At 36.0% G+C, this 25,342-nt stretch overlaps 2 protein-coding genes across 3 annotated transcripts in view; one reads left to right on the top strand and one right to left on the bottom strand.

The window, feature by feature from the left end:
• The window catches only part of EEFSEC (eukaryotic elongation factor, selenocysteine-tRNA specific), a 172,718-nt gene extending 154,858 nt beyond the window's left edge, over positions 1-17,860 (bottom strand). Inside the window, exon 1 of one of the 2 annotated variants that reach the window (XM_026678021.2) lies at positions 17,488-17,860. In XM_026678021.2, coding sequence (XP_026533806.1) covers positions 17,488-17,797 — 310 coding nt within the window. In that variant the 5' untranslated portion in view covers positions 17,798-17,860. The remainder of the gene's footprint in view (positions 1-17,487) is intronic. The other variant, XM_087954702.1, reaches the window with a different exon arrangement.
• A 6,396-nt stretch (positions 17,861-24,256) lies between these two features.
• Positions 24,257-25,342, top strand: part of RUVBL1 (RuvB like AAA ATPase 1) — a 28,254-nt gene continuing 27,168 nt past the window's right edge. The window contains exons 1-2 of the mRNA XM_026678039.2: positions 24,257-24,518; positions 24,849-24,935. Of these exons, the coding sequence (XP_026533824.1) occupies positions 24,378-24,518; positions 24,849-24,935 (228 nt within the window). The 5' untranslated portion in view covers positions 24,257-24,377. The remainder of the gene's footprint in view (positions 24,519-24,848; positions 24,936-25,342) is intronic.

Raw genomic sequence — 25,342 nt, 5'->3', positions numbered from 1 at the left:
AAATAAATAATTTTTGTGGATCATGCTTAATATTCTCAAAGATCAATCTAATAAGCCCAATATGCATATCAAGATAAAAGTATCATTTACAACTTTCTTGGAAAAAATTGAAAATTTCCCCTGTGGAAGCTAATAATGTCTCTCATAGCCTTAACAGGGCAGAGCTACTTAATATGACAAAAATATTACAGCATGTGTGATTTAAGGATACTAGGATGCTAAGGCAATTAAATTCTTCACAGAATACTGCACACAAACTTTTAATATCAATTATTGTGTAGGAAGCCACCTATATCTATCTGAAATTAGACAAACTGAACAGAGAATATATGTATGATTAATTGCTGTAGGCATTTTATCAGAATTAAATATTATGGGTTATAATCCAACACCAAGTTAAACGTAATAATTTCATAGATTTCAGAGACAAATATGCTTGCACTGCAACCCAAATTAATTTTCCCCATCCAAAATTACTAAATATATATTTCCAAAGATGTATATCTTCTCTATATAATAAAAAATTTCTCTAGAAAATTGTTACAAGAATCATTGTGCATGGAACTGGCAAGAGGGAAATTACAGAGAATTAAGCAAATATTTGCTTGCACATGTCACCTCAAAGGAGTTGTAAGCATTTTTTTTAAAAGGTCACCATATCTTTTTTAATGCTGTTTCAGAAACTAGTCATAAATATTTCTCATATGATATATGCAGCTAACAAATTATTATGTAATACTATATAATTATTAATGATGATCAACAAAAAATATACAATTAGATATTATGATCACATTGCATCTCTCTTTAAAAATATCATTGAACTTAGTTTATATCAGCCTCTATTTATATTGTTATTTCATTTTAAAACCATCGAACCTAAATATCTGAAGTATTTTTTTCCATATCTAATTGCCAATACACTTAAGATCCCCAAGGAAACTTTTTTTGTTCACCAACAGGTTGCAGTACAAAATGCCAGACTTTGAATTAACAACATAGTTGTAGCATGCTGTTCCACATTTTCCATTTTCCCAGAGTTTTTTTTTAACCTCTACTTTGGCTTTCATTCTTTTCACTTCTGCAGGGGTGGGAATTGATTTTTCCAAGGGGCCACATGAGAAACTGGAACTGTAGTGAAGGGCCATCGCGGTTGGCCCACCCCTGCCAAAGATGCTGCCCAGTTCCTGCCACTAATGCCCCACCCCTTGCCAGATGCCACCCTAGTCCGTTGATGTAATCCCACCCCCCACTGATATTGTCCTGCCTGTCACTGCTGATACCCTCACCCATTGCCAATGCTGCTGCAGGCTGAACAGGAACAGCAGAAAGGCCAGATGTTATCCACAGGGTGTAAAATGCCCAAGTCTATTCTATACATTACATTTTAAATTTCTGCAGTCTTTCTTTATTAGCCTTAGTATTATCATTATGGCTTTTTAATAGTTTTGCTCTACTTTAGCTAATGGTATTTGGGATTTTTGTACTCCACCCTGAGATCCTATTGAATAAGAAGGTAGAGGGTATTTATTTGTTTGTTTATAAAAATGTATATGCCAGCCCAACTCACTCTCAGTGATTCCAAGCAATGCAAGAATAAAAAAGCAGTGGCCTTCCACCGCCACCGCCCTGGCAACAATAATCAAAGGAGCCACTTGATGGGCTCCGTCTCACTCTGGGGTACCCAGGCCCATTGGAAAAACCATGTCTTTAGGGCATTGCAAAAGAGTGTCAAAGTGGGGGCCAAACTTATCTCTGCAGAGATGATGTTCCACAAAGAGGGAGCCACCACAGAGAATGCCCTTCTTCTTGGTCTCTCTAGATGGATCTCCTTAGGAGTGGGGACCTATAACATTCCCTGTCTCTCCATTCTATAGGTTAAGTAGGTCTGACTGGGAAAAGTAAAAGTAAAAAAAACACTAAAAAAAGTTTGGACAAATTCCCTATAATACGCATCTTTTTCAATATATTTGAGGTTGTCCAATTCTACACTTTGTATTGTTTATTTATAAAATTGATGTACCCCCATCTAACTATCCATTTTCTTTATTTTGTTATCTATTCTACCCATTTTATTCTGTAACTTATTACATAGGTCTGCCAAACTATGATCACAGTGAACATTAAATGAACTAATTGTGAGAAGGGTCTTGTTCATCACAATGGATGAGTGCCTGCGAAAATTGATGGAGTTAGCAGAAATGGCTAAGCTGACAGTTTTGATTAAAGAAAAAATTACAAATACTTTTATTTCTACTTGGAAACCGCTTCTGGGCTTTGTGCTTGAGGTGGAAAAAATAAAACTTTGATTTGGGGTTTAACTAATTAGATTTGTTGTTACAGAAATGGCCAGTTTATACTGGTATGTAAAAGTAAAAAGTTGGGGTTTGACGTTAATGCCTTATTCTACTGCACCAAAGGGAGTCGGAAGTCTTTTTTTTAATTTTCCCCCTTTTCTTTCCCTCACTTTTCTCTTCCCTATTTTCCCTACTATTTATGTCCAAAATATAGTAATTATTCATTAATAATAGTTATCTTCCTAGTTCCCTCAACTACGAAGTGAACTCAATTAAGTACTGTAGGATATTTTACTATTTAATAAACTGTTAGTTTTGTTAAATAGCTAAATATTCCTTGGCATTCCTGTGATAGCCTGGGGTGCCTCAGCACACTGTTTGAGTATGCAGTTAAGTATTGCTTTGGCTTAGGAGCACTGTGAAAAATTTACTGACACACTAAGCACTGTGAATGAGGAAAGTTTAAAAATCTCTGATTTATCTATATAACAGATGTACCACTCAATTATTTTCAGTGCTGTTATCATTTATCATTTCAGAAAGACATTAAAAATATGGCTTTTTCTCCAGGCCCTGGGACAGAGCTATTGGTGGCTTGTGACTTTGCACTGATACTACATTTTTTATTCTTTGATTCTTGGAATTTCTTTACCCAATACATTAATTTATATTATTTTTGTTTATTTATTATAGCTTTCTATTTGTTATTGTTTCAATATTTTCTACATCACTTAGAGTTGTTCAGACAATTGAGGTGGCTTACAAATTGAGCAATAAAATAAATAAGGGGGAGTGACTGGCCCAAAGCCAGTAAAACTTTATGGGCAAAGGTGGACTTCAGGCCAGGTTTTTCTGTTTCTGGTTCAGTACCTGTAACACTGCTTCATACAACACTGCACATACAGAGTAATGTAGGCTTAGAAAAAGCCTAAGCAGGTAAAACTAATACCACAATGCAGAAAGTCAGTGTCACTCAGAAGTCTTTTTCAACTTATCACTTATATATTTTATGTTATTTATTTAAATTTATTTGCACCCACCTCGCCATGGGGCTAACTCTGGATATATACACTCACACTCATCATTTTGTTTATTTATTTATGAGATTTATGTGTCACCTGAAACCAAAAGGACTCTAGGCAGCTTCCATAATTTACATATAAAATGCCACTTTATATAATACTAATTAAATCAGTCATCCAATTATATTTGGATTTAATTAAAGTTAAAAGTAGTAAGTTGAATTTATTGTATTTATTAAATGAGGCACCACTGGTATAATTAATCCCTGAAACCCTTCTGGAAGAGCCAAGTTTGCAGCTGTCCCCAGAAGCCCACAAAGCTATGAGCTATTATTGCCTCAAGGGCAAGCTATTCCAAAGGTTTCAGCATTACCAGGTAGACCAGATAAGAAACGTGAACAGATAATTCTACTTTATTTTAAGGTTCCATTAAAAGAATTGCAAGTATGGAGTTCCGGTTTGCAGCGCTTCGGCGGCAAGCAGGAATCCGCGATCATGCGCGGTTTTTGCCTGCGCTCGCTGCTGGAGTGCCCCGAGCCAGCCGGCTTCAGGGCTAAGCCACCCCGTAGAGGGGTTGAAGATAGGGGAGATCACGGCAGGGTCGAGAGGAGCCGCACCTCTCCTCCTCAGCTGGCTAAACTCCCTTTTCCGAAGGCGGTAAGAGCGGCGGTCAGAAATGGCCGCCTCAAAGAAGCACTCATCCGGAAAAGAAAGTGCAGGAGGAAGTTAAGAAGTGAAAGTTTTGGCTGACCAGGATAAGAAGCAACAACTGAGGTATCCTGGATTTCAAATTTTAAAAAAGATACATCGCTCCCAAAGAAGATTCGGCAGCAGCGAATGAAAGTTAAAAGGGAAAGTTTTGGTTTTTTTCACTCTCCTTCCTTACATTGACAGCAGATGAATGAGAAATTGGAAAAACCCACTTTGTCATCAGCAGGTAATTAAACTGGAAAATTAAATGCCAAGGGGACAATAAAGATTTCTGAATACTTAAAAAACTTTTTTTTTTTTTTTGCTGTAAGTGGGAAGGAAGAGGAAAAGAATAAGAGTAAGATTTGGCTGGAGGAGGCTGCTTGGAATTTAAAAGAATCAAAAGTTAAATCGTAACAAGACTTCTAAAAGATACATTAACTGGAACTTTGTAACTAAATTGTAACCCCAGGAAGAGAAAGTGAAAAAAGAAGAAAGTGTTAAACGAAACAGCTTGTGTGTATTTGGATTGCTTGGTGACTTTGGGACTTTTGGAAATTATATCTGAATGATTAAAAACACTTGGGTGGTTGTTTAAAAAATTTTTTTACAATGGCATCACTTGTGGATGAACTGAAAATGGAATTTAAAAAAATATAAAGAAGAGGAACAAGAAGGGAAGGGCTCTTTTGGCTCCGTTTTTCATTTCTCAGAAATGGCGATCTGTACCTATGAGAAACTACAAGAAACTGCACAACAAGAAGATTGGGACAAAGAAGAAGCCATCTTTAATGAACAAGTAACTTTATCTGGGGAAGAAAGAGGAAAGGGGGGAAAGAGAATGGAGAATTTAAGACCTAAAAAAACAACCAAAAAAGGAAAAAATGAGGTGAAAAGTGGATATAATGTTAGAAAGCAACAGAAAAAGGGAGCACAGAAGAGGGAAATGGAGGTGGAGAGACAAGGGGGTAAAAAGGGCAGAGTGAAGAAGCAAGGGAGGAAGGAAGGGAAGAGAAGCCACAAAGTTTTGGAACAAGATGTAAAGAAACAGGACTTATTTAGAGACAATGGGTAAAAATATACCTGAAAAAGAGATTCTGCAAAGGTACATAAGATTGTATTGTTATACTTGTATTAGAAATAATGTTAGGAAATTGGAATAACATATGATTATAGAATGGGATAAAATACTCAGTGTAATTCAATGCAACTTTTTTGAACAAAATAAATGAAATGAAATAAATGAGAGAATTGAATTGAATTAGGAAGGAATGGGAACATTTTAATTACATGTTTTAAAATATAAAGTGAAATGGGGGGAAGTTACTACGTAAAATTTACAAGTGTTCCCATAGAAGCATGATACCTATTTGAAAAGTAATGTGTAAAATGTTTAAGATTTAAATGAATATTAATTTTAACGATAGAATTCAATTGGTATGGATTGTTGTTTCAATTATATTATATATTCACAATTTCTTTTTTTATTAAAATATAGTGTGTAGCTTTAGAATGTACTAAGCAGAATCCGAATGAAAGTTATGTATTATATTAAGTGTTATAAATTTAGGGGAAAGATATAAAGGCGTCATACTCCAATCAGTGATTACAGGAGAAATTTTGTGTTAATGAGAAAAGATAATAGACAGCTGAAATAGGACAGACAAAAGATATAAGTATAATGATTTAAATTGAGATGAAATAAATAAAATAGAATTAAGAGAGTTAAAAGCGGGGGAGAAGCTATACAGAAAATGTAGAATGGTAATAAGATATGGAATAGTATATAAAAGTGAGCATGAACTTGAATTTATGTCTGTACGAAGATATGTAACCCGGGATCAAGCTGCTTTCAAAAAAGATATTTTATGTTTCCATGTTTTGTGTTTTGTTTGTTTATGTTTGTTTTTTAAAAATTAATAAAAATTTTGAAAAAAAAAAAAGAATTGCAAGTCTGAAAGTACATTCCTCCCATGTTCCCCTTTATAACCTACAGCCAAACTACAGAGGGTCCTTTCTGAGCCTCTTGTTCCATCCATTATCCAGCCATAGACTATGCTTTCTCTTACCTGACCATTCCCTAGGTAGCATCTCTTCTGCCCATCTCCTAAGGTCTTTATCATATACCTTTACCAAGATATCTGAGGAGTCATCTCAAACCAATGGGACTATTCTGCCCCATTCACTCCAGCAGAAGGGGCCTGCTGTGGGCCCCCATCTGCTAAGGAATTCCAACAGGTGGGATCAAAGATAAGAGCCTTGTCTACTGTGTTCCCAACCCTGTGAAACACTCTACCACTGTAGGTGAGAAATGTTCCTATCCTTTTAGCCTTCCTGAAAGGTATTAAAACTTGGTTTTGCCAGTTGACTTGGGGCCCCAAGGGGAGGTGCTCACTGCTGGAGGTAGTTGGGGTAAATAGATCTCATTCCTGTGCTATCCATCTCCTTGGTTCTAATTTTTTACATAGTTCTTAAAATTTAACTGTTTTCTATTTATCTTTTTACGGTTTGTAAGCCAATCAGAACTGCCTTATCAGTGAGATGGATAGCATATAAATTTAATAAAACAAACAAGCCTCCTCTTCAGGCTCATTACTCCCTCCCCCCAAGTTCACAGGGCAAATTAATTCTTGAAATGCCACTTGCTCTTGGGTCAAACAGGAGAGTTACCAACTCACCCTTAGGAATTATTAGAGATGAATTTCCTGTAAAAGTTAGCAAAGCTCAGAAAGCACTGTACCTCTTTCATATTATCACTTGTGTGTTTGTGTTTGTTCCTTTGCTGCATCCATCTGTATGCCTTCTATGGAGATTCTGTCACTGAGCATTTCAAATGCACATTTTCCCAGTTTGGCAAAGAGTTTGTTGTCCCATAATTTTTGTTAAAACACATCTGACACAGAAGGATTGTTTTTTGGAATAAACTAACATGTCATCTAAATACACCATCACATACTTGGCTAAAACTCCTGAAAATATGTCATTCATGAATCTGGAAAAAACAGCTTCATAGTTAACCAAGTTTGTATATTCAGACTTGCCCTATCTTGTATATAGAAAGCTGTTAAATATTCATTTCCTTCTTTCATTCTGATTAGGCAATTCTCAACTCTAGATTTGAAACAATGCATACTTTTCTGACCAATCTGAGATGAATGGGAGTGGATTCTAATTGTCACACTGTTCAGGTCTTTGTAAACAGGAACATGTGCGGGGAGGGGGCGCTCTCTCCTTTCCCCTCAGCATGGTTGCTACCTCTCCTTCTTGGTTTTTGGGTGCCAATGCTGATGAGTTGGAAGGGAAGTAAGGTCATTACTGAAATCCTTCTCTTTGGAATGGAATATGAGACCTGCAAGATTGATGTCATCCTTATCAGGTAAACTAGTCAGGAAACACTAATTCTGCTTAATTCTAAGGGCTAATTCTACTTTCTTGTAAGGCTATATTAACAGAATATTGCAAGTGTGAAAGTACAAATCTCCCTTTTTATCCTGAGAAATTAGGGAGGATCCCTTTTGACCCATGCTTTGCCCGCTATCCAGCTGCCAATATACCCTCTTTTATCTGATCATTCCCTAGACACCATTCCTTTACCCTGTCTCCCAAGGTTTTTTTCCACATACAATTACAAATGGAGGGGGGCTGCTATAGGGAATACTCATAACCAAGCCCTTCATAGGATGAAGATTAGAGGGAAAATATCAAAGTGCATCTGTGTCCAACACTTCTATCTGCAACTATCTGGATCCATATCAACACCATGACCCAATCCCAATCCTGATAGGCAGTACCCTCCAGAAGGATATTGTGGTTGATCATACTGAAGGCAGCTGAAAAATGTAGGAAGACAAAGATGGTTATGTCATCTTCATCCAAATTTCACCATACGTCATATAATAGAACAATCAATGAGGCTTCTTTCTCATGCCCAGGCCTTAACCCAAACAGCCAAGGATCAAACTATTTTGTATCCCCCAGAAAAAGGGAAGCAACAGTTATCTACTTATGTGTAATTCTAAACTAACCTCTAAGAAGTGGGTAAACCAATGCCTCTTTAATGGTTTCTAGTATCTTTCCTTCTCTCAAGGAGGTTATGACTACAGCCCAATGAATCTTCTGTTCCCCTCCCTGACCCCTTTTGTTCGCCATCAAGGGTAGAGAACTACTTAGAACTTGGAATAATTTTATTGTCACTTTCAATGTACATTAATTAGCATATATTAAAATGAAATTTTAATTGCATACTATTCTCAAAGGGTCATCACCTCTAATATATACTACATAAACATGACTAAATAAATAAATACAAAATTATGCATATACCCACATATATTATATGACACAGAGAAACCACACAGTCTAGTTCAGCTGTATACATGTACATGGCAAGAAAAATGAATCTTGCGAGTTTACCAGATGGCATAGGAAACAATGACATAGGAAACAATTACAGAATCTGGTAGTTCTGCCAGAAAAACTTCAAAACCTCCTTCCAGAGGGGAGCAACAGAAACAGACTGTAAAGTGGATGTGTGAGGTCTCTAACACTGCTTTGAGCTCTAAGCTCATAGTGCTTATAAGCAGTATCCTGAATGACAGGAAGCGATCTTCTTGGCTGTCCTTACCACTCTCTGTATGGACTTTCTATCTGAGGCACTGCTACCACCAAACCAAACAGTGATGCAGTTTTTTAAAATGCTCTCAATTGTGCCTCTATAAAAAGTGGCCAGGACAGAAAGATGTGCTCTCCACATCTGATGCAGGAAATGCAGGTTTGCACGCTTCACTAAGGATGACATGTGGAGAGACCAGTTCAGATTGTTAGTTATCTGCACCCCCAGATACTGTTGACCACCTCTACATCTATATCTTTGATACTGACTGGAGTATGCCTATGCCGGCTCTTGCTAAAATCTATAATGATCCCCTTTGTTTTATTAACATTTAGAACCAGGTTACTTTTATTGCACCAGTCTACAAGAGCCTTTACTTCTTCCCTATAAGCATCTTCATTGCCATCCCAGGTAAGATCTGCCACTGTCGTGGATCTAATCCACTACTTCCGGGATCCTTCTGATCAACTGTCTCCCAAATAATGCCATGAGATGTCACCTTTGTCAATCAACAAAGTCTATCTATATGGCTTCCCAACTCAGATTAAATATGAACAATGTTATCTTCAAAATGCTTGACCAGGTGACCACAAGTTACACTGATTGGGTCTTCTGGGACATCGTTTCTGAAAAAAATCTAGGACATGTTGAACAGTCTAGTGGGCTGACTTGCCACAGAGGCAACAAAGGTGAAATAATTTCACACTGTCTTCCTTATTGCCAGAGAATAGGCTCAAATCTGGATTCTTACTTATGTCTAGTCACATTCACTTCCTATTCAAGAATCACTTCATATCACAGAACCTCTCAATAAATCAAGGGACTGCAGAGGATCAGTGAGTTAAAAGAGACTGGTTGAGGGTCAATCTGTTGAGCACCTTAGTTGTCCATATTCCAGAAGTTAAAAGACACCCAACAGAATCACCCTTCAGATCTCTGGGAAACTCCGTGAATGCCATCAGAATTATTTTTAAATCCATCAGGTATTTGTGGCGTATCATCTTAATGGCTCCACCTCCTTGCACATGTTGGTAGCTTCAGTTAATTCCATCTCAAAGAAGTGATTTGTTGATTACAATGAACTAATAGAAAAAATTCCTTCAAGCAGATTGTGATACATCTGCTCTGAATTAAACACCAGATCTAAAAGTGCCAATCCTGTGAATTGAATTAGCTTTCCTTTTTGTGATGCAGTTTACATTCTCAGTTGAATACTTTTCCAAAACTTTAATTGTTGCATGAGTTTGCACAATTAAAAAAAATTGATTAATTTTGTGCCACCTTGCCAACTGCATGGCAGCATCCTTAACGGGCTGTTTGATTATTTTACATAGTGCTGAGTAAGCTCAGTCTCTCCTCCCTGGGATGGGGTGGGGGGTGGCGGCTTGAGACATCATGATCATCTTGGCAACCACGGGCTTGTTCTAGGTCATCACTGGTTCTAAATTCACTAACCCTTGTCAATGGAAACATATTTGAAGGTTGCTTGTATTGCAGGTGATCATTAGGATATTCTTCCCAATATTTAATAAAAATTCTGCCTTCTAATTGAACCAGTAAAATCAGTGATGGTTACAATTTGATGTTCACTAAATATTTTGAATCACAGCTGCCATTATGGCATGTCATTAGCCAAGCTGGTGATACCCATGAGAAGTGAGGTTTAAATTGTCTGGAAGTTGTCATAAATTTACACTGGAACAATAGAAAACAATCACTTTAATATTGCATTTAATATGAGCCTTCCCCAGCTTAAACACATCTTCATAAATTATGATTTTCAGGCCTCTCATCATTTTCATTACTCTTCTCTCTATACTTTCCATTTTACTACAATCTTTCTACAAAATACAATGCCCAAAATTTGGTACAGCTCATACCACATGAGGTCTTACCAAAGCAGAATGGAATAATATTATTATTGAATGTCAATTGATGAACATTCTTTTCCCCCTTTTTATCAACTAGCTTCCAGTGGACTTCTATTACATTTAAAATCTCAGCTAACTCCCTATTGTCAGTTGTTCCTCAAGAAAGGTAAGTTACCCTGATTAGGCTAACACTTTCAGAAATATAAGCTATTGAATGTTTCTATTCATATCTATGAACAGGTTGAATTTCACTCTGGGTTACAGTTTTTAGGGTTCCTCTTAAAGCACTGATTTATCTTAGAAAGGTACGATCTAACATTTTTCGAGGAAAATATGAAATATTGGTATCACAGTGGCCTTCAAAATCAAACAGGAAATGTACTTAAAAACCGGATTAGCTTAGTTTTAAGCGATTAAAACTCCTACCTATTTTTACACATAACAATACTGTTCTAATTTTTTTTCTTTGTGTCTAGCTAATGTGAAGGTCTCATAAGCATTATATATGAGGGTACAGAATAAAGTATTAGTTTATCTCATTTTCTGATTCATTTCTCCTCTAAGGTGTAAGGTGATGCCCCCTAAACAGTGTAGTAATATACATATACATATACACATATATATTACTTCAGAAAAGCACAGTACCTTTCTGTACAGTAAATGCATAGTTTTTGTTTTTATTTTTTCTAAATGAATAGCTTTTAACATAATGTAAAAGGTTAATTATATATATTTTAATCAAACTTTTAAAGAGTGTTTTTTTCCAGGAAAAATAAAGATGTATATTTCAGACAAGTCTAAAATGAAAGAAAATTAATCAGACAAAGTGTTGACACGCTTTTTTATTTAATCAAATAAGATACTTTTTAAAATCATTGAAAAGAAAAATAGAAATTAATGACTGAGCTCCAGGTTATCCAGATTCTACATTTTATTTTGTCCTAATTCAAATTCAAGGATCTCTCGCTCCATGTGTTTATCATAAAGATCTTACTTTGCAAGCAAACAGTGCCCTCTTGTGCACTAGAATTTCCAGCAGAGGATCTTGTCAATTTTTTAAAGATAAATGTTAAATAGAGCAGGCAAATAGCTTTACAAATTAAAAACAATAAAATACTTCATAAAAGTTTCTGATCCAATAGAAGAGTGATTAACTGGGAAACACAACCTAAGGACTGACTACTCAAGTCTCAACAGCTCAGTGGAGACCGAGCTCAGTTGAGGCAGACAGAATGTGTACTCAAAGTCACTTTGCTTGAGATTGCAACACAGAGCTAACGTAAAATGTTTACTCTGAAGATTAAATCCAACTGGGCTGTAAGTTTATTTTATTTTCTTGGAAGGTCATAGTCTTTCATTACAAAAAGGACTTTTCATCATGTGGAGGAAAGAAAAGATGTTTTACCCTGCTCTTGCCGGCTACTTTCTTCCTGCCGGCTATCCAATTTGTTTTCCAGTTTAATATCACAAAGACTTTTAGAAACCAAGCAAAAGTGCACATGCAGGGGAAAAGCAAAAGGTGGATAATGTATTAAGAATATGACCACCACAAATTCTCTGGATATCACACATTCTGCATAACAATGATCAAGAGGCAAACAGCATCTCAGGTTCTACATATACTAAATATAATAAAAGCCATATGAGCTCATTTCAAATAAATTTCTCCAAATCACTGAAAAATATTATAGAGATAATAGATTATTTTTAAAAATAATTTCCCCAAGAAAGTATCTTTTTCTAAAACATATTTTGGGGTGAATTATTACACTGGCATGTAAGAAATTCTTAGTAGTGTAAAAATTTGGTGTTTCCTGAAGGCTAAAAAAAATAGGCAACAATCTGTTTTCATCATGAAGTAGGAGAATTTTTCACTCTTTCACTACCAATCAGAAACTATGAAATTAAAATGCTTGAGATGTAAGCCAACAATAATTTTTTTAAAAAAACAATGGCACAGATAACACATATAACAATCATTGAAGAGGGGGGAAATCTTCTATGGTAATCTTAAATTTAATTTTCTTGTCAATGTTAACTCTTTGTCCTTCCAAGATGCTCATTTCAGTAATATAAACAGCAAAGCTCACTGTTGTTATATTCAGTACCCACTTCCTTCCCCCAACTCCTTGCAAGAGTTCAAAAGTCTTGGCCCTTTCAGTATAGCAGGTATAAATTAATACCCTTCCTTAAAAGAACATAGCAACAAAGTAGAAACAGACATTTGCAGGCAACAGCCTTTGAAAAGAACTGCAGGGACAAATGGTGACAACTAAGCTGCGGTCAAGAGTAAAAAGGTCAAAGGTACAGACAAGTTTAAGGAATTACAATACTACACATTTGTCTATGATCCTCCCCTGAGTTCAGACAAACTGTGTCAAGCCATATTCTGAATAGAATATTGTTAAGAATTTGGTTTTTTTAAAAACTTCCATAAAAATAAATTGGAGAGACATAACAGAATGGACTTATAAAAGTTTGCTTAAAGTCAGCTATATAAACAGCATCTTAAAAACAGATAGCTTAAAATAAACAATTCAGCAGCTAGTGCTCTGTGTGTGGGGGGCAGAGGGGGGAGTCTAAGGTGAAGTAATCATGTTCTTCTATATTAGTGTGCTGACCCTTTGTAGGGCATGAAATTAACTATCAGCAAGTAAAAAATCTGCTACTTGTTAAACTACTTTGCTACACAGAATGGTCTTAAAGTAAAATAGGGGATTGAATTTCTTCTGAAAGATTAACTTGTATAACCTCTCAGCAGGCTTTCCCTATCAATGAACTCTAAGCAAAAACCACTCAGGGTTAATTGGAAATATAGACATTTTGCAGGCATTTATAGAATAATTCTGAAAACTGGACTGACTAAAAAGCCTTACCTTGACAGCTGTCCTTGAATAACATATTTAGAACTGACCATTCTGAAGTACATCTCAAAAAATAAAACAAAAACCCTAGGATAGAAATGCAATGGGAACAGAAGTGGAGCCTAAATTTAACATGTAAATCAAACTTGACTATAAACTTAATCTTACCACCCAACCTCTACAAAATGTCAGGGATGGAATCTATCTGTAGCATTTTCTATTCCAGCATATAAGTAAAAAATTATTTTGATTTAATGCATGATATGCTTTGTTTCAAGGGCAAAATCTCTAAGAAAAATGCAAACATGGAGAATGAAATATGACACCTTCTATTTCTCTTCAATTTTGCTCATTCCAAATATTCTGCATTTATTTAAAGCTAAAGTTTTATCCCTAAGGAAATATCTTTCTGATATCTTGAAAAGTTATCTGCAAGGTTAAGTACTACCCAGCATAATGGAATAATGGTATCTAGAGACAACATGATTTTGAAAACTGGAGCTTTTAATCACATGTGTAAAGAAGCTAGTATCTCAAACAAGTCTGGGTCTTAAATATGAAAATACTATTAGAAACATGTGCAAAAATCAATGTAGTCCAAAAATCTTTAGTTATATAGGTGTAATAACAATCTAGATATCATGATAAGAACTAAAAGTGTAACTCCACGAACTTAAGAATTAAAAATAGCAATATTTAAATAGATTTTCGAACAGTGAAGTAACAATGATCCATATTTCAAAAAATATAAATCAAAAAGGTTTCCTCAACATACAGGTATTCTCAAGGTTAAGAATGTCAGAACCTATGGACAATGTATACTTACAAATAGGCTACCTATTACTTAAAATGGCAGACAGCTGACCAGCAACATGTTCCAACTCAAAATGGTGGATGGAATTTTCCTTCCTCAAGCTGATGAACTGCTGAAGGCACTCAATGCTTTCATGGGTGTCATGAAGCAGTGTGTGCATTTTTAATATACAGCCTGTTTTCAACGATTTTCAGCAGTTCATGAAAACATTGTGTTGCTTCAGAGGTTCATCATCGTAAGGAAGAACTCCATTTGTTGTTTTGAGTCAGATCATTTAGGACAATGAGAGATGAATTATGTAAATTTAATTCAGTTTGGACCAACCATGGGATTGAATTTTAACTAAAGCAGTTTTAACACAAGCACTCATAGACCTTCAGACTTCTATAAAATACAAGAAGGCTCTTTTTATGAAATTATTCAAACAGAAGTATCTATATCCATGTTTTTTCTTTCTAGAATTTTTGCAATTCCAGTTTGATATTTGAAGAACTATCTTCAGCTGTATGGCTAGATTATAGTCCGAAAGTGTTGTTGATCTCGGTTTTACAGTAAAGTATACTTTTTTATACTGAAGAAATATCTGTCAAACAAATTGGAATTCAACACAGACATTTGATTAAATAACCTGTTCTGACTTACATAAATTTTTTACTTAGATTTAATAACACATCTCATTCTTATTCTGGGTACTGCCTGTAGATTGGTCTGATAAATAGAGAACATTCTGAATCCGATATAAGGGGAATATAATTATTTATTAATATTTCTTTCACTTCTACCCTGCCTTTCTCAAAGCAGTTTTCAAGTACTCAAAGTAGATTTTTAAAAATCCTTCTTCAATATTTGACCCACAATCAAACTGAAGTGTCATCATATTACTTATAATGGAAACATTCAAATTTTTCTTCCTTTAAAAATTTCTGTAATCAAGGCAAAATCTTGAAAAGAAATAATTTAATTCTTTCTCTCTACTTTTGATGAAACTTTTCAATTAGGAAATGTAAAAAGTCTGCTTCCTGAAGTTTCTTCATATTACCTTAGCACTTTCCAAAATCCAGAAATTGAAAATACCATTTCCAACTTTAGAATTATTAAATATTTTTAGTAACCTATTTTAAAAAGCTCTTTTACAGTATGAATTTAAAAGTCCAAAAATGAGACTTACTGTCTTTTTGATGCTTGGTATACTGAAGATAATTTCAAATGCTACAAACTACCTGGACTTTGTAATCAGGAAGAGGCTGCAACATAACAATGATCAGAAATGTGAAAAGAAACATTTAAAGTCTATGTGTTGTAATCTTCATTGACTTTGTTCACAGAACAGTAATAAATGTGATTGTGTAGTTTGAAAGATGCGTATTTATTTAAATATTTGTGTCCATTTTTCCAGTATTTCTTTAAATAATGGTTAAAAATAAATGAACCAACATAATCATACAATCAATATATGGTAGAAACATGAAAATAAGTAACTATGAAAACAGATAAAACAATAACAAAAAAAAATCCTCAGCCAATCTGAATAAAATAACCTTAATACAATGACAAAGAGTAAGAGAAGGAATCTACCAACATAAGATGTTCTATTATCACGAAACAAGTAGTACTTTTCTCTCAATCAATAACACAATGTTAGAGATCAATGCTTATTGCAGCAGATTCTCATTAATTCAGATCCAGTTTGTGGTAGTGAGCACATTCTTATTGCCCTGTCATCCCATATATTTTTAAATTTATATTTATCCTATTTATAAGCCATCTAACTCCAAAAATGATTCAGGACTATCACAAAATTTCAAAAGGGAATTCCAAACAAAAGCATGAAAACGGGGGATAGAGGGAATTACATTGTAGTATAAAACAACATTTGGGAAAAATAGTGCAGGGAAAAATCCCTAATATTTTGTGTCACCTGTTTCCTATTTATACCATTGGAAGGGAGTCAGGCATATTCTACAAAGAGCATGCTCAATTCCTCCTCTTTTTCTAATGCCAAAGAGGGATTATTATACTAATCCGCCAATCCTTTCATGTTGCAGCAGGATGATACATTATGAACTGATCTCAATACTTTTCAACCTGAAAAAAAAAAACAGCTGCTGATGGATTTGGGCCTCCAGAAAACAGGATGTTGCAGATAGACTGCCATAGCACCTTTCATTTTGAAACTCCCCATGCCATTCATGGGGAGGAAGATATGAAGAGATGACATATCCTACCCACCTTCCTTGGCACTAGTGGCTGCAGGAAAATACTTCAGATGGGAACTTACATGTGACTCACAGACTGCCCATATGCAAAATGCTAGACTGTATAAACTCAAGACAGTAATATTTAATAAGATTTTACATGGAATAGTTTCTATTAAAGTTTTCCACTTCTAAATAAACATCTTAGGATAGGACCACATAAATCTTTTTCGTATAAAAGCAATGCTGCTTAGAACTGGAGTCCCTGCTGGGATGGTTCACTTATATAGGTGTCTGATCATTATCACAATCCAAGGAGAGTCCTTTGGGGGTTTAAGCTCTCTCACACTTCTACCACCCACAAACAGCAAGATTAGTGCAGTGGGCCCATATCCCAGTGCTACACTAGCCAGAGAAAAAATATTATCAAGTGAATGAAGAAAGAGTGGTATGCAATAAAACAGCAATAAAAATTGAGCTCTCGGGTCTAGCCAAAAGGAAAACTGTTGCCAGCACTTCTCCTTTGCTTGCTCTGTTTGATGCAACTAGGGGGCTGGGCTTGTTGGATCAAATCACTTTTGAGATGTCCAGGAAAAACATCTAAAGTTGGAACATCTTTGATTCTTGTAAAAATAATTGACCCTCCTTTCCAAGAATTTGTTGACATTTTCTCTTTGGAAAGCACAATAAGAACCATTGGACTCTACTTCAGGCACTAAAGAATTCAGCATGTGAGTAAGAATTTGAATAAGCTATGTTAGCACTATAGAGCAATAACAGCTCCTGGATAATATTTAGTTAAGTTTTGCATGCACTTAAATCTAAGGGCAGTACAATACCTACAGCTCCCCACATCTTCCCTGGGCTGAGTGTGTGTGGGGGGGGGGGGATTTTGATAAAACAAATCCCATGACTGGAGGTGGACTGAAGGCTGGGTCTCCTATTCCTAATCCAGCAGCTTGACTACTACCATCACGCTGGTTAGTTGTTTTTACTCGTTCTTCGGAGTGAGGGAGGGGGATAAGGCGAAGGTAAAGTAAATGGCAATGGAGTCCAAGCAGAAGAAAAGGGAGCCAAATCCTGACCCGACTGTGAACCATTTCGCCGGCCTCCATTCCTTACCTCCGATAATGGTACGGATAAGGGAGGCGTGTCCCGGGCAGTCCACCAGGGTCAGCTGGAGCAGCCCTGGCTCGGGCCCCAGGTGCGGAGGCAGCTCGGTGCAGAGGCAAGAGAAGCCCAGGTCCAGGGTGATGCCCCGAGCTCGGCTCTGCGGCGCCCTGTCGAAAGCGGCCGTGGAGCCGATGGTGCTGAGAGCCCGGGCCAAGGCGGTCTTGCCGCTGTCGATGTGGCCCAGGACGCCCACGTTGACATTCAGGCGGCGGAGGTCGCCCGACTTGGGGGCAGCAGAATCGGCGCTCGCACCGGCCATAGATGCCTCTCGCTCTCGCTCTCTATTCACTTCGCTTCCAAACTGGTCCGTTTCCCAACAGCACCCCCGCGGCAACACGGTCCGTGTTAAAGCAGTTCCTGCAAAGCGGCAGGCGCAGGGAAAAAGCTCTTTCAAGAAATCAGCAATAGACCCAAGGAAAGCCTGGCTGGTTTTGGCAAAGCCTTTTCGGCTTCCGAATAAAACTCGACTATACGCTTACGTTGTCTTCAAAACTAAAGGCACACATAAAAATTCAAGACACTATCCATAACATTCTTATAAAACGTCCCATTGGGACAACCGTGACCTGGATGACTGAGAATCTCCAGACTTCTTATAAAATGCATTTGAAGAAATACCTATATTCATATAACTATATACTGTACTTTCTCATGCTTGTTCACACATTTCAGTAAATTCTGGTGCAGCACTTAAAGAAATACCAAGAAAGGCATACAATAAAAATTGAATGTTACTTTGTTTGGCTCTTTAAAAATGAGATTAATTTAAAGAAAGTGAATAGAAACATACAACCCCCGTTTCTCATTTCATCAGCTTGCACAACTGCAAATAGTCTTTTTTAACTGATGAAGGATTTCCCATTTGTACAAATACAAAAAGTATCTGTTGATTAATGACATGCTACACTGATTTCCTGGCTTCAGAACTATTCATCTATTTCATTAATGTACAAAGCTGAAAAATAAAACACAAATAGAAGCTGATAATATATTCCTTTTTTCTCATTGCTGTTTAATTATCTATATTATCTATGTTATAGTTATATATTAATATATATCAATTGTTCTTTATTATATAGACTGTGTTATATTATAGCCTGAAAATTTTCTACTTTACCATCCTAGACCTTCTAAAATTGACCTCCAGCAAAGATATGGAAGAGACCAAAGAAAATATAAACTTAGTGTTGGTAAGATTTAAAAAGTACAACTCTTATAAATCACAAATAAAGAAACAAAAGAAATCACAAAAATGTTTTTCTCTTTTGTTAATTTGATGTAATATCTACCTCTCCGATTTCCTTTCCTGTATGTTTTGTAAAATACTGCTATTGCTAGCTTTTTCAAAACCTCCTGGGAGAAAGGGCAGGAAGTCAGACCTTTGGGATAAATTAAAAATGTGAAGATCACTCACACAATCTTCTTTCTCCAAAATTAATATACTGTTCGACAGTTTCAAAGTTCAGTATGTCCCACTGAAATTTGGAAGCTTATGTGACTCTGGGCTATGTCCTGTAACCTCAAACCTTTAGTCTAGTAAAAATAGAAGTTTCCAGTCCCTCCTTGGCTATCACCTGACATCTGTGCTCAGTAATAGGTGGGTTGTTCAGACACACATGTACCATACGTGAGTTAGCTTGCAGGAAGAATAGCAGAAGATACATTGATTAAATAAATTGATGAAAGCTATAGAGCAAGGGTCACATTTTTAATATCATTACTTTTCTTTTTATTTTAGTAGTAAAGTACTAAAAAATAGCAATACCACCACCATCATTTTAATAAAGTTTGGTTAAGAGATAAATGCTTATATTTGATTATTCTTTTTCAGAAAGATCCTCCCTGGTTCCTTCCAATGTAAATTTTATTCACAACCAATATTTAGAAGGAAAGTAGGTGGTATTTCAGGTTTTTTTCCTAATAATGCTGATTTATGTCAGATGCCAGAAAGTTTGTTTGAAATTCTTGCTTAAGCATTGCTGTAGCTATTTCTCAACCTAGTAAATGAACAATAATCCTTGTGTGGTCTGAAATACGTTTTTAAATACAACACATGAAAACTATGAAATGAAATAATGAGCTATTATTGTAAAATGGATTCTTCTTTGACACAGTGAATCAAATCAACAGTGTTTAGGATGAGAAATGAACAATGTATGCAACATAGTTTAAACTTATGATTTGAATCATATTTTCTGCTGCTATTTTAATTTTTGATGCCACCTTCTCCATTCATGGTATTCTTAGAAAGTCACTTTTTGAATTAATTAAAACTATTCACTATGGCTGCAGTCTATTCAAACATGAGACCAATTTATGGCCTGAAGCAACTCTAAAGGTAAAGGTTTCCTCTTTCTGGTTGTGTCCGAATCTAGGAGGTAGTGGTCATCTCTGTTTCTTAGTTGAGGGAGACAGCATTGTCTGAAGACATTTCCATGGTAATGGAGCCAGCATGAGCATATACTGAGGTGCACAGAACACTTTTACCTTCTCACTGAAGGTGTACCTATTCATCTACTTACATTTACATGCTTTCAAGGTGAACAGGAGCTGGAGCAAGGGAGCTCATCCCATCATGTGGTGCTCACATCTCGAACCTGGCCTGTCAGCTTGGTAGCTGACAAATTCAATGTCTTTAACCGCAGAGCAACTCCCAAAGCAACTCTGAATTACTTTAAATCTTTCAGTTTAAAAAGAATGTTAAACATAATTCTTCTATCTCTTTCTTCGTATCTTGATAGGTTTCTTATTCTTATTTTTGTAATAGCATTTGATTATGTGATTATGTGCCATCAAGTCACATTAACATTGAGTGACGATGTAGACAGACCTTCTTCATAATGATGTGTGCCCAAACTGGCCTTTCAAGTCTCCCAATAACACACTCATCTGCACTGTATTAGGTATATCCTTCTTGCCCTCTTTTGTACCCTTGTACCCTCTTTTTCTCTTTTCATCCACTTTCCCCAGCACTGTAGACTTCTCAAGGGAGTTAAGTCTTCATAGAATGTATCCAAAATATGATAAGAGTATCATTTATCTCGAGTGAGAACTCCGAATTGATTTGTGATCCATTTGTTTGTTTTCTTGTCTATATATTGTATTCCCAAGAATCTTCTCCAACAGCAAAACTAAAAAGTGTTGATGCTCTTTCTATTCCGCTTCTTCAGTGTGGAACTTCTGCTTCTTAAGGGGCATGCATAAGAGCACCAGCATGCCTACCATCCCTGTCCAAATGTTTTCTTTTATTCATACCCATTTCATGTATTAATAATCATGTTTATGTTTGCTATAGAGTGTCACAGGGAAAACCAGTGTCTGCACAATTCTGACAAGTCACAGCATTGAAATATCTTTTCCAAGGCCTCTATTGCCATCCCAATAATTGATGTACTTATTGTCACTGGTATGGTCTTCTTTGATTTTAATTCTATTTTTTTAACTGTGCTCCTTGACTTTCACTACTAGAGCTTCTAGATCATTTTGTTTTTTCAGTTATCAGTCCATGGTCACCAACATAGTGCATGTTACTCACATTTCTTCTTTCGGTTTTAAAGCCATGCTCATATTCTTTCAATCCAGCCTTCTTCAATACCTACTCAGCATGTAAGTTGAATAGATAAGGAACAAGTATAAAGCCATGTCTCACCTCTTTGTCAAGAGGTAGTCTTTTTCATCATATTTCCTTTGGACTGTGGCTTCCTGTCCTATGAATACATTTCTTTTTGTTACTCTTTGGGTTTCTCAATTATCCACCATGCATTTACATTAATGTCTCTTGTTCATCAACTTTTTCTAAAGCCAGGTTGAATATATGTCATCTCCCATTTCATGTAGGGCTCTACTGCTTAGGATAATCCAACGCATTATTATGCTACCATGTTAAGCATATTGTGAGATAATATTCAGTTAAGTCTCCTTTTTTCATACCAGAGTGTAGATTTACAATTTGTTTGCCACTGGGTCATTCTTGTGGGTTTAGTTTTGGAATGTTTATAGGTTTCTCTTTGGTTGCTTATTTTATTTCTGTAGATATTCCATAATTCCTGTGTCTTTCCAATTTGGTAATGATCATAGTGCTGATCCAACTTCTGGTCTACAAGTCCTTGTAAATAAAAAAATATCTTGTAAGGTATCTTGAAGATTGCTCTACTATGAAAAATTTGTCATAAAATTTACATTCTTTCAATTTAACATCTATAGAAATAAATATCTAATTGAAGATACTATGTAGAAATATGCCTGATTAGAAAAATCAAGCAGTATAATTACACTGGAACTTGTATCTAAGATACAAATCCCACCGAGTTCTTAAAGACATTCAGTACTTCTTAGAAATATGCTTTGCTTTAAAGTAATTTAAAAATGAATAGTCTGTTGCAAGCTTAAGTAATTGTGCCTTTTGATTTTTAATTTATTAACTTAGCAAAGATATCAGCTATGCCTGGGAAGTAAAATAAATCTTCTGCTAAAAATAATTAATACATGGTATAATCAATTTTTTATGTTGGTGCAGCACTGAAAATGACAATAGCCAGGCATTACATTTCTATGAAGTTTTTTTGCTCTCTGAATTTAGTAGATTGCTTGTGGATATTTCATTACCAAGCTAGATAACATCATCAGTGGTACTGAGGGTGGGTTGTTCCAGTTGTACACAATAGCTTGCTTGCGAGTGTTGGTGGGGGTTTAATTTTCTCCTTGCTAGTTCCTTGATTAGGTATTGTTTTCTGATTCATTGTTTGCTTGGTGTTAACCCTTACTTATGTTGGCTGCTGGAGATGATACATGCTGGTCTTGTTGTTTCCTTTTTTATTTTTGTTGCCTCTTGAACGATATATAAATGTGTCTATTGGTGGCTGATTTATCTGAATCGCAAGCTTCCATGAATTCTGTAGTGTAGTGAATTTAGCTTGGTTTGGATGATCAGATTCCCAATTAAAATTATGGCTAAGTTTGTGTTATGAGATGAAGGAATTTTCAGTCTGTCTTCTGACGCTACATGGTGTTCATGGATGTGTTCTGCTAGATTTCTGTCTGTCTATCCTACATGGTGGCTATTACAGTGCTTACTGTACACTGTATGTAATAGATGATTACTGCTATATATATTCTCTTCAGTTGGAATCATTACATCTCTATTTTTAAAAATAATATTTCAACCTTCAAATGGAGCCTTGGAATGATATAATTAAAATTAAAATATGTAATACTGACAAATTATTTTAGTAACATTTGTCCTTGCAAGTCCAAGATTTCTGAATAATCACTATAGGCAAAGATAATGTAAAAACTGTCACGATGCACAAAATAATTCAGAACATCTTATGCAGTTTCCTTTCTTATATTATCATGTATTTATGATAGATAAGACAAAAGTATGGTATCCTGTTAAAAGATAACATTAATTATAAAGTAAAAATGTCCATAATTTCAAAGTTTAAGGGTACAGGTATGTAGGTCTAGGTGTGTTCGGGTCTTTTCCCGTGTAAGATACTCTTAATCTTACACGGGAAAAGACCCAACACACCTAGACCTACACACACACACACACACACACACACACACACACACATGGAATATATATATGGAATGAATATATATATATATATATATATATATATATATATATATATATATATATATATATATATATATATATATGGATCTTTGGTTATTCGGGTTTTCTCCCGCGTAAGATTCAAAGTATCTAGGCAACGTTTGGCGAGGTCCCACTGCCATCTTCAGGCTGGTGCTAAGCCGAAAGCACCAGCCTGAAGATGGCAGTGGGACCTGCCAAACGCTGCCTAGATACTTTGAATCTACGCGAGAAAACTGATAACAAGATCACATCAAATGAGAACCTCAGAAAACAAATATATATATATATATATGGAATGAATATATATATATATATATATATATATATATATATATATATATATATATATATATATATATATATATATATATATATATATAAAATTTGTTTTCTGAGGTTCTCAGGTATTTGTATGTGGATCTTTGGGAGAAAACCCGAATAACCAAAGATCCATATATATATGTGTCTTCTATTGTAGCTTTGTAATAGCATTATTAAATATCTCATTTGCATACAAATTATTTTTGTAAAGAGTTATAATATGAAAACCAGAATTAGTATATTGTAATACCTATAATAAAACTTCCACCATTCAGTCAGCAGCATCACTGTGTCTAATTTAACTTATAGTGCTTTTCCAAAAAAAAACCTTCAATTTCCACTAGTTTTGTTTTAAAACAAAGAAACGATACGCTTCATACTATCTACTGAGTTTGGGACAGTCAACTATTGATAAAGACCATAATCCTCTTTAAAGTCCTTCGTCTTTTGCTATGGCCAAAAACTCTTTTCTAACATAGCTTTATTTTCCAATCAAAAGATTCCTACCCTGTAAATGCTAACATATCTAATAATATTATTGATATAACGTGTTAGAATTACAGCGCAGTAATTAAGCGCTGCACGAAAGCGCTTTCCAAATACTTTTTCGCCCCTTCTTATGCGGTACTCATCTTCTACAGTTAATGGTGAAACCGGAGCATCTTCTAAAGTGCACAACGCTGAATTGTCCGTCCAGAGCCTAAATTTATACCTCCCTGAGTGACAAAAGGTTTGCCCAAAGACAAGAGAGATTTCTCGAACTCTAGCCAATAGACAGTAAGGGGCGGGGCAAGAAACGGTCAGGCGCCGGGAACCTTGGCAACACGCGGGTGCTGGCATTAACTCCGCGAGGGCGACTGAGAGGGACGGACTGAGTCTATCGGGCCTTCCTTGGCTTCTAATCGACGCCAGCGGAATGAAGATCGAAGAGGTGAAAAGCACTTCGAAGACCCAGCGCATCGCGGCCCACAGCCATGTCAAGGGGCTGGGGCTGGACGAGAGCGGGGCGGCCAAGCCAGCGGCAGCCGGGCTTGTGGGGCAGGAGAACGCGCGGGAGGTAAGAGAGTTTCGGTTCCCTGGGAAATCTTTCCGCAAAGGACCCGGTTTCCCCCCATAGCACTGTTTTCACATCCTCCTCCTCCTCATTCCAGCCCCGTGTTCTGTAGATGCCTTGATGAGTCTCCTTAGCAGCAAAAAATGCCCCCCCCCACATCTCTCTCTCTCTCTCTCTCTCTCTCACTCTCTCACACACACACACACACACACACACAGGTGTCTGTATTATTTCAGAAACACCCCCCAATATTTATATTTAATAATACACACACGTGATCCTAATGTTGCCTCGAAATTAATGGAATTTCCAACTAACCGGTTTTATTTGAAGGCTTGTGGTGTTATTGTGGAATTAATCAAAAGTAAGAAGATGGCTGGCAGAGCTGTATTATTGGCGGGACCTCCTGGGACAGGCAAGGTAAGGTACATTTTTCTTAATTTCTTTCCTAGCAGATTTCTAACTACATTAGTGGTTACTTAAGTTCCTTGATATTTAAATACATTTCTTTTCAAGTATTATCCAAACTTGGCAACTTTAAGACTTGCGGACTTCAACTCCCAGAATTACCCAGACAGCATAAAGTTGCCAAGTTTGGAGACCTCTGTATTATACCATTAGTGATATAGTTACGTTTGACACTGATAGTAGCTTGCTTGCTTTAATATTTATTTCTCGATTGAATTTTTTTTTTGCCATCCCATCTCACTGATACAGCAACTCTGGGCAACTTACAATGTAATAACAAGATTAAAAAAGGTGATACAAAGCGATTGAAATAATCTTAGTTAGGGAAAAGACATCATGAGATACTAGAGATCATAAAG

Source organism: Notechis scutatus, chromosome 2 (genome assembly GCF_049901735.1).
Source record: "Notechis scutatus isolate UNSWTSFEM ecotype Mainland chromosome 2, rNotScu1.2, whole genome shotgun sequence".
In the NCBI taxonomy this organism is placed as follows: domain Eukaryota; kingdom Metazoa; phylum Chordata; class Lepidosauria; order Squamata; family Elapidae; genus Notechis; species Notechis scutatus.
This window is presented reverse-complemented; position numbering and strand designations above follow the sequence as displayed.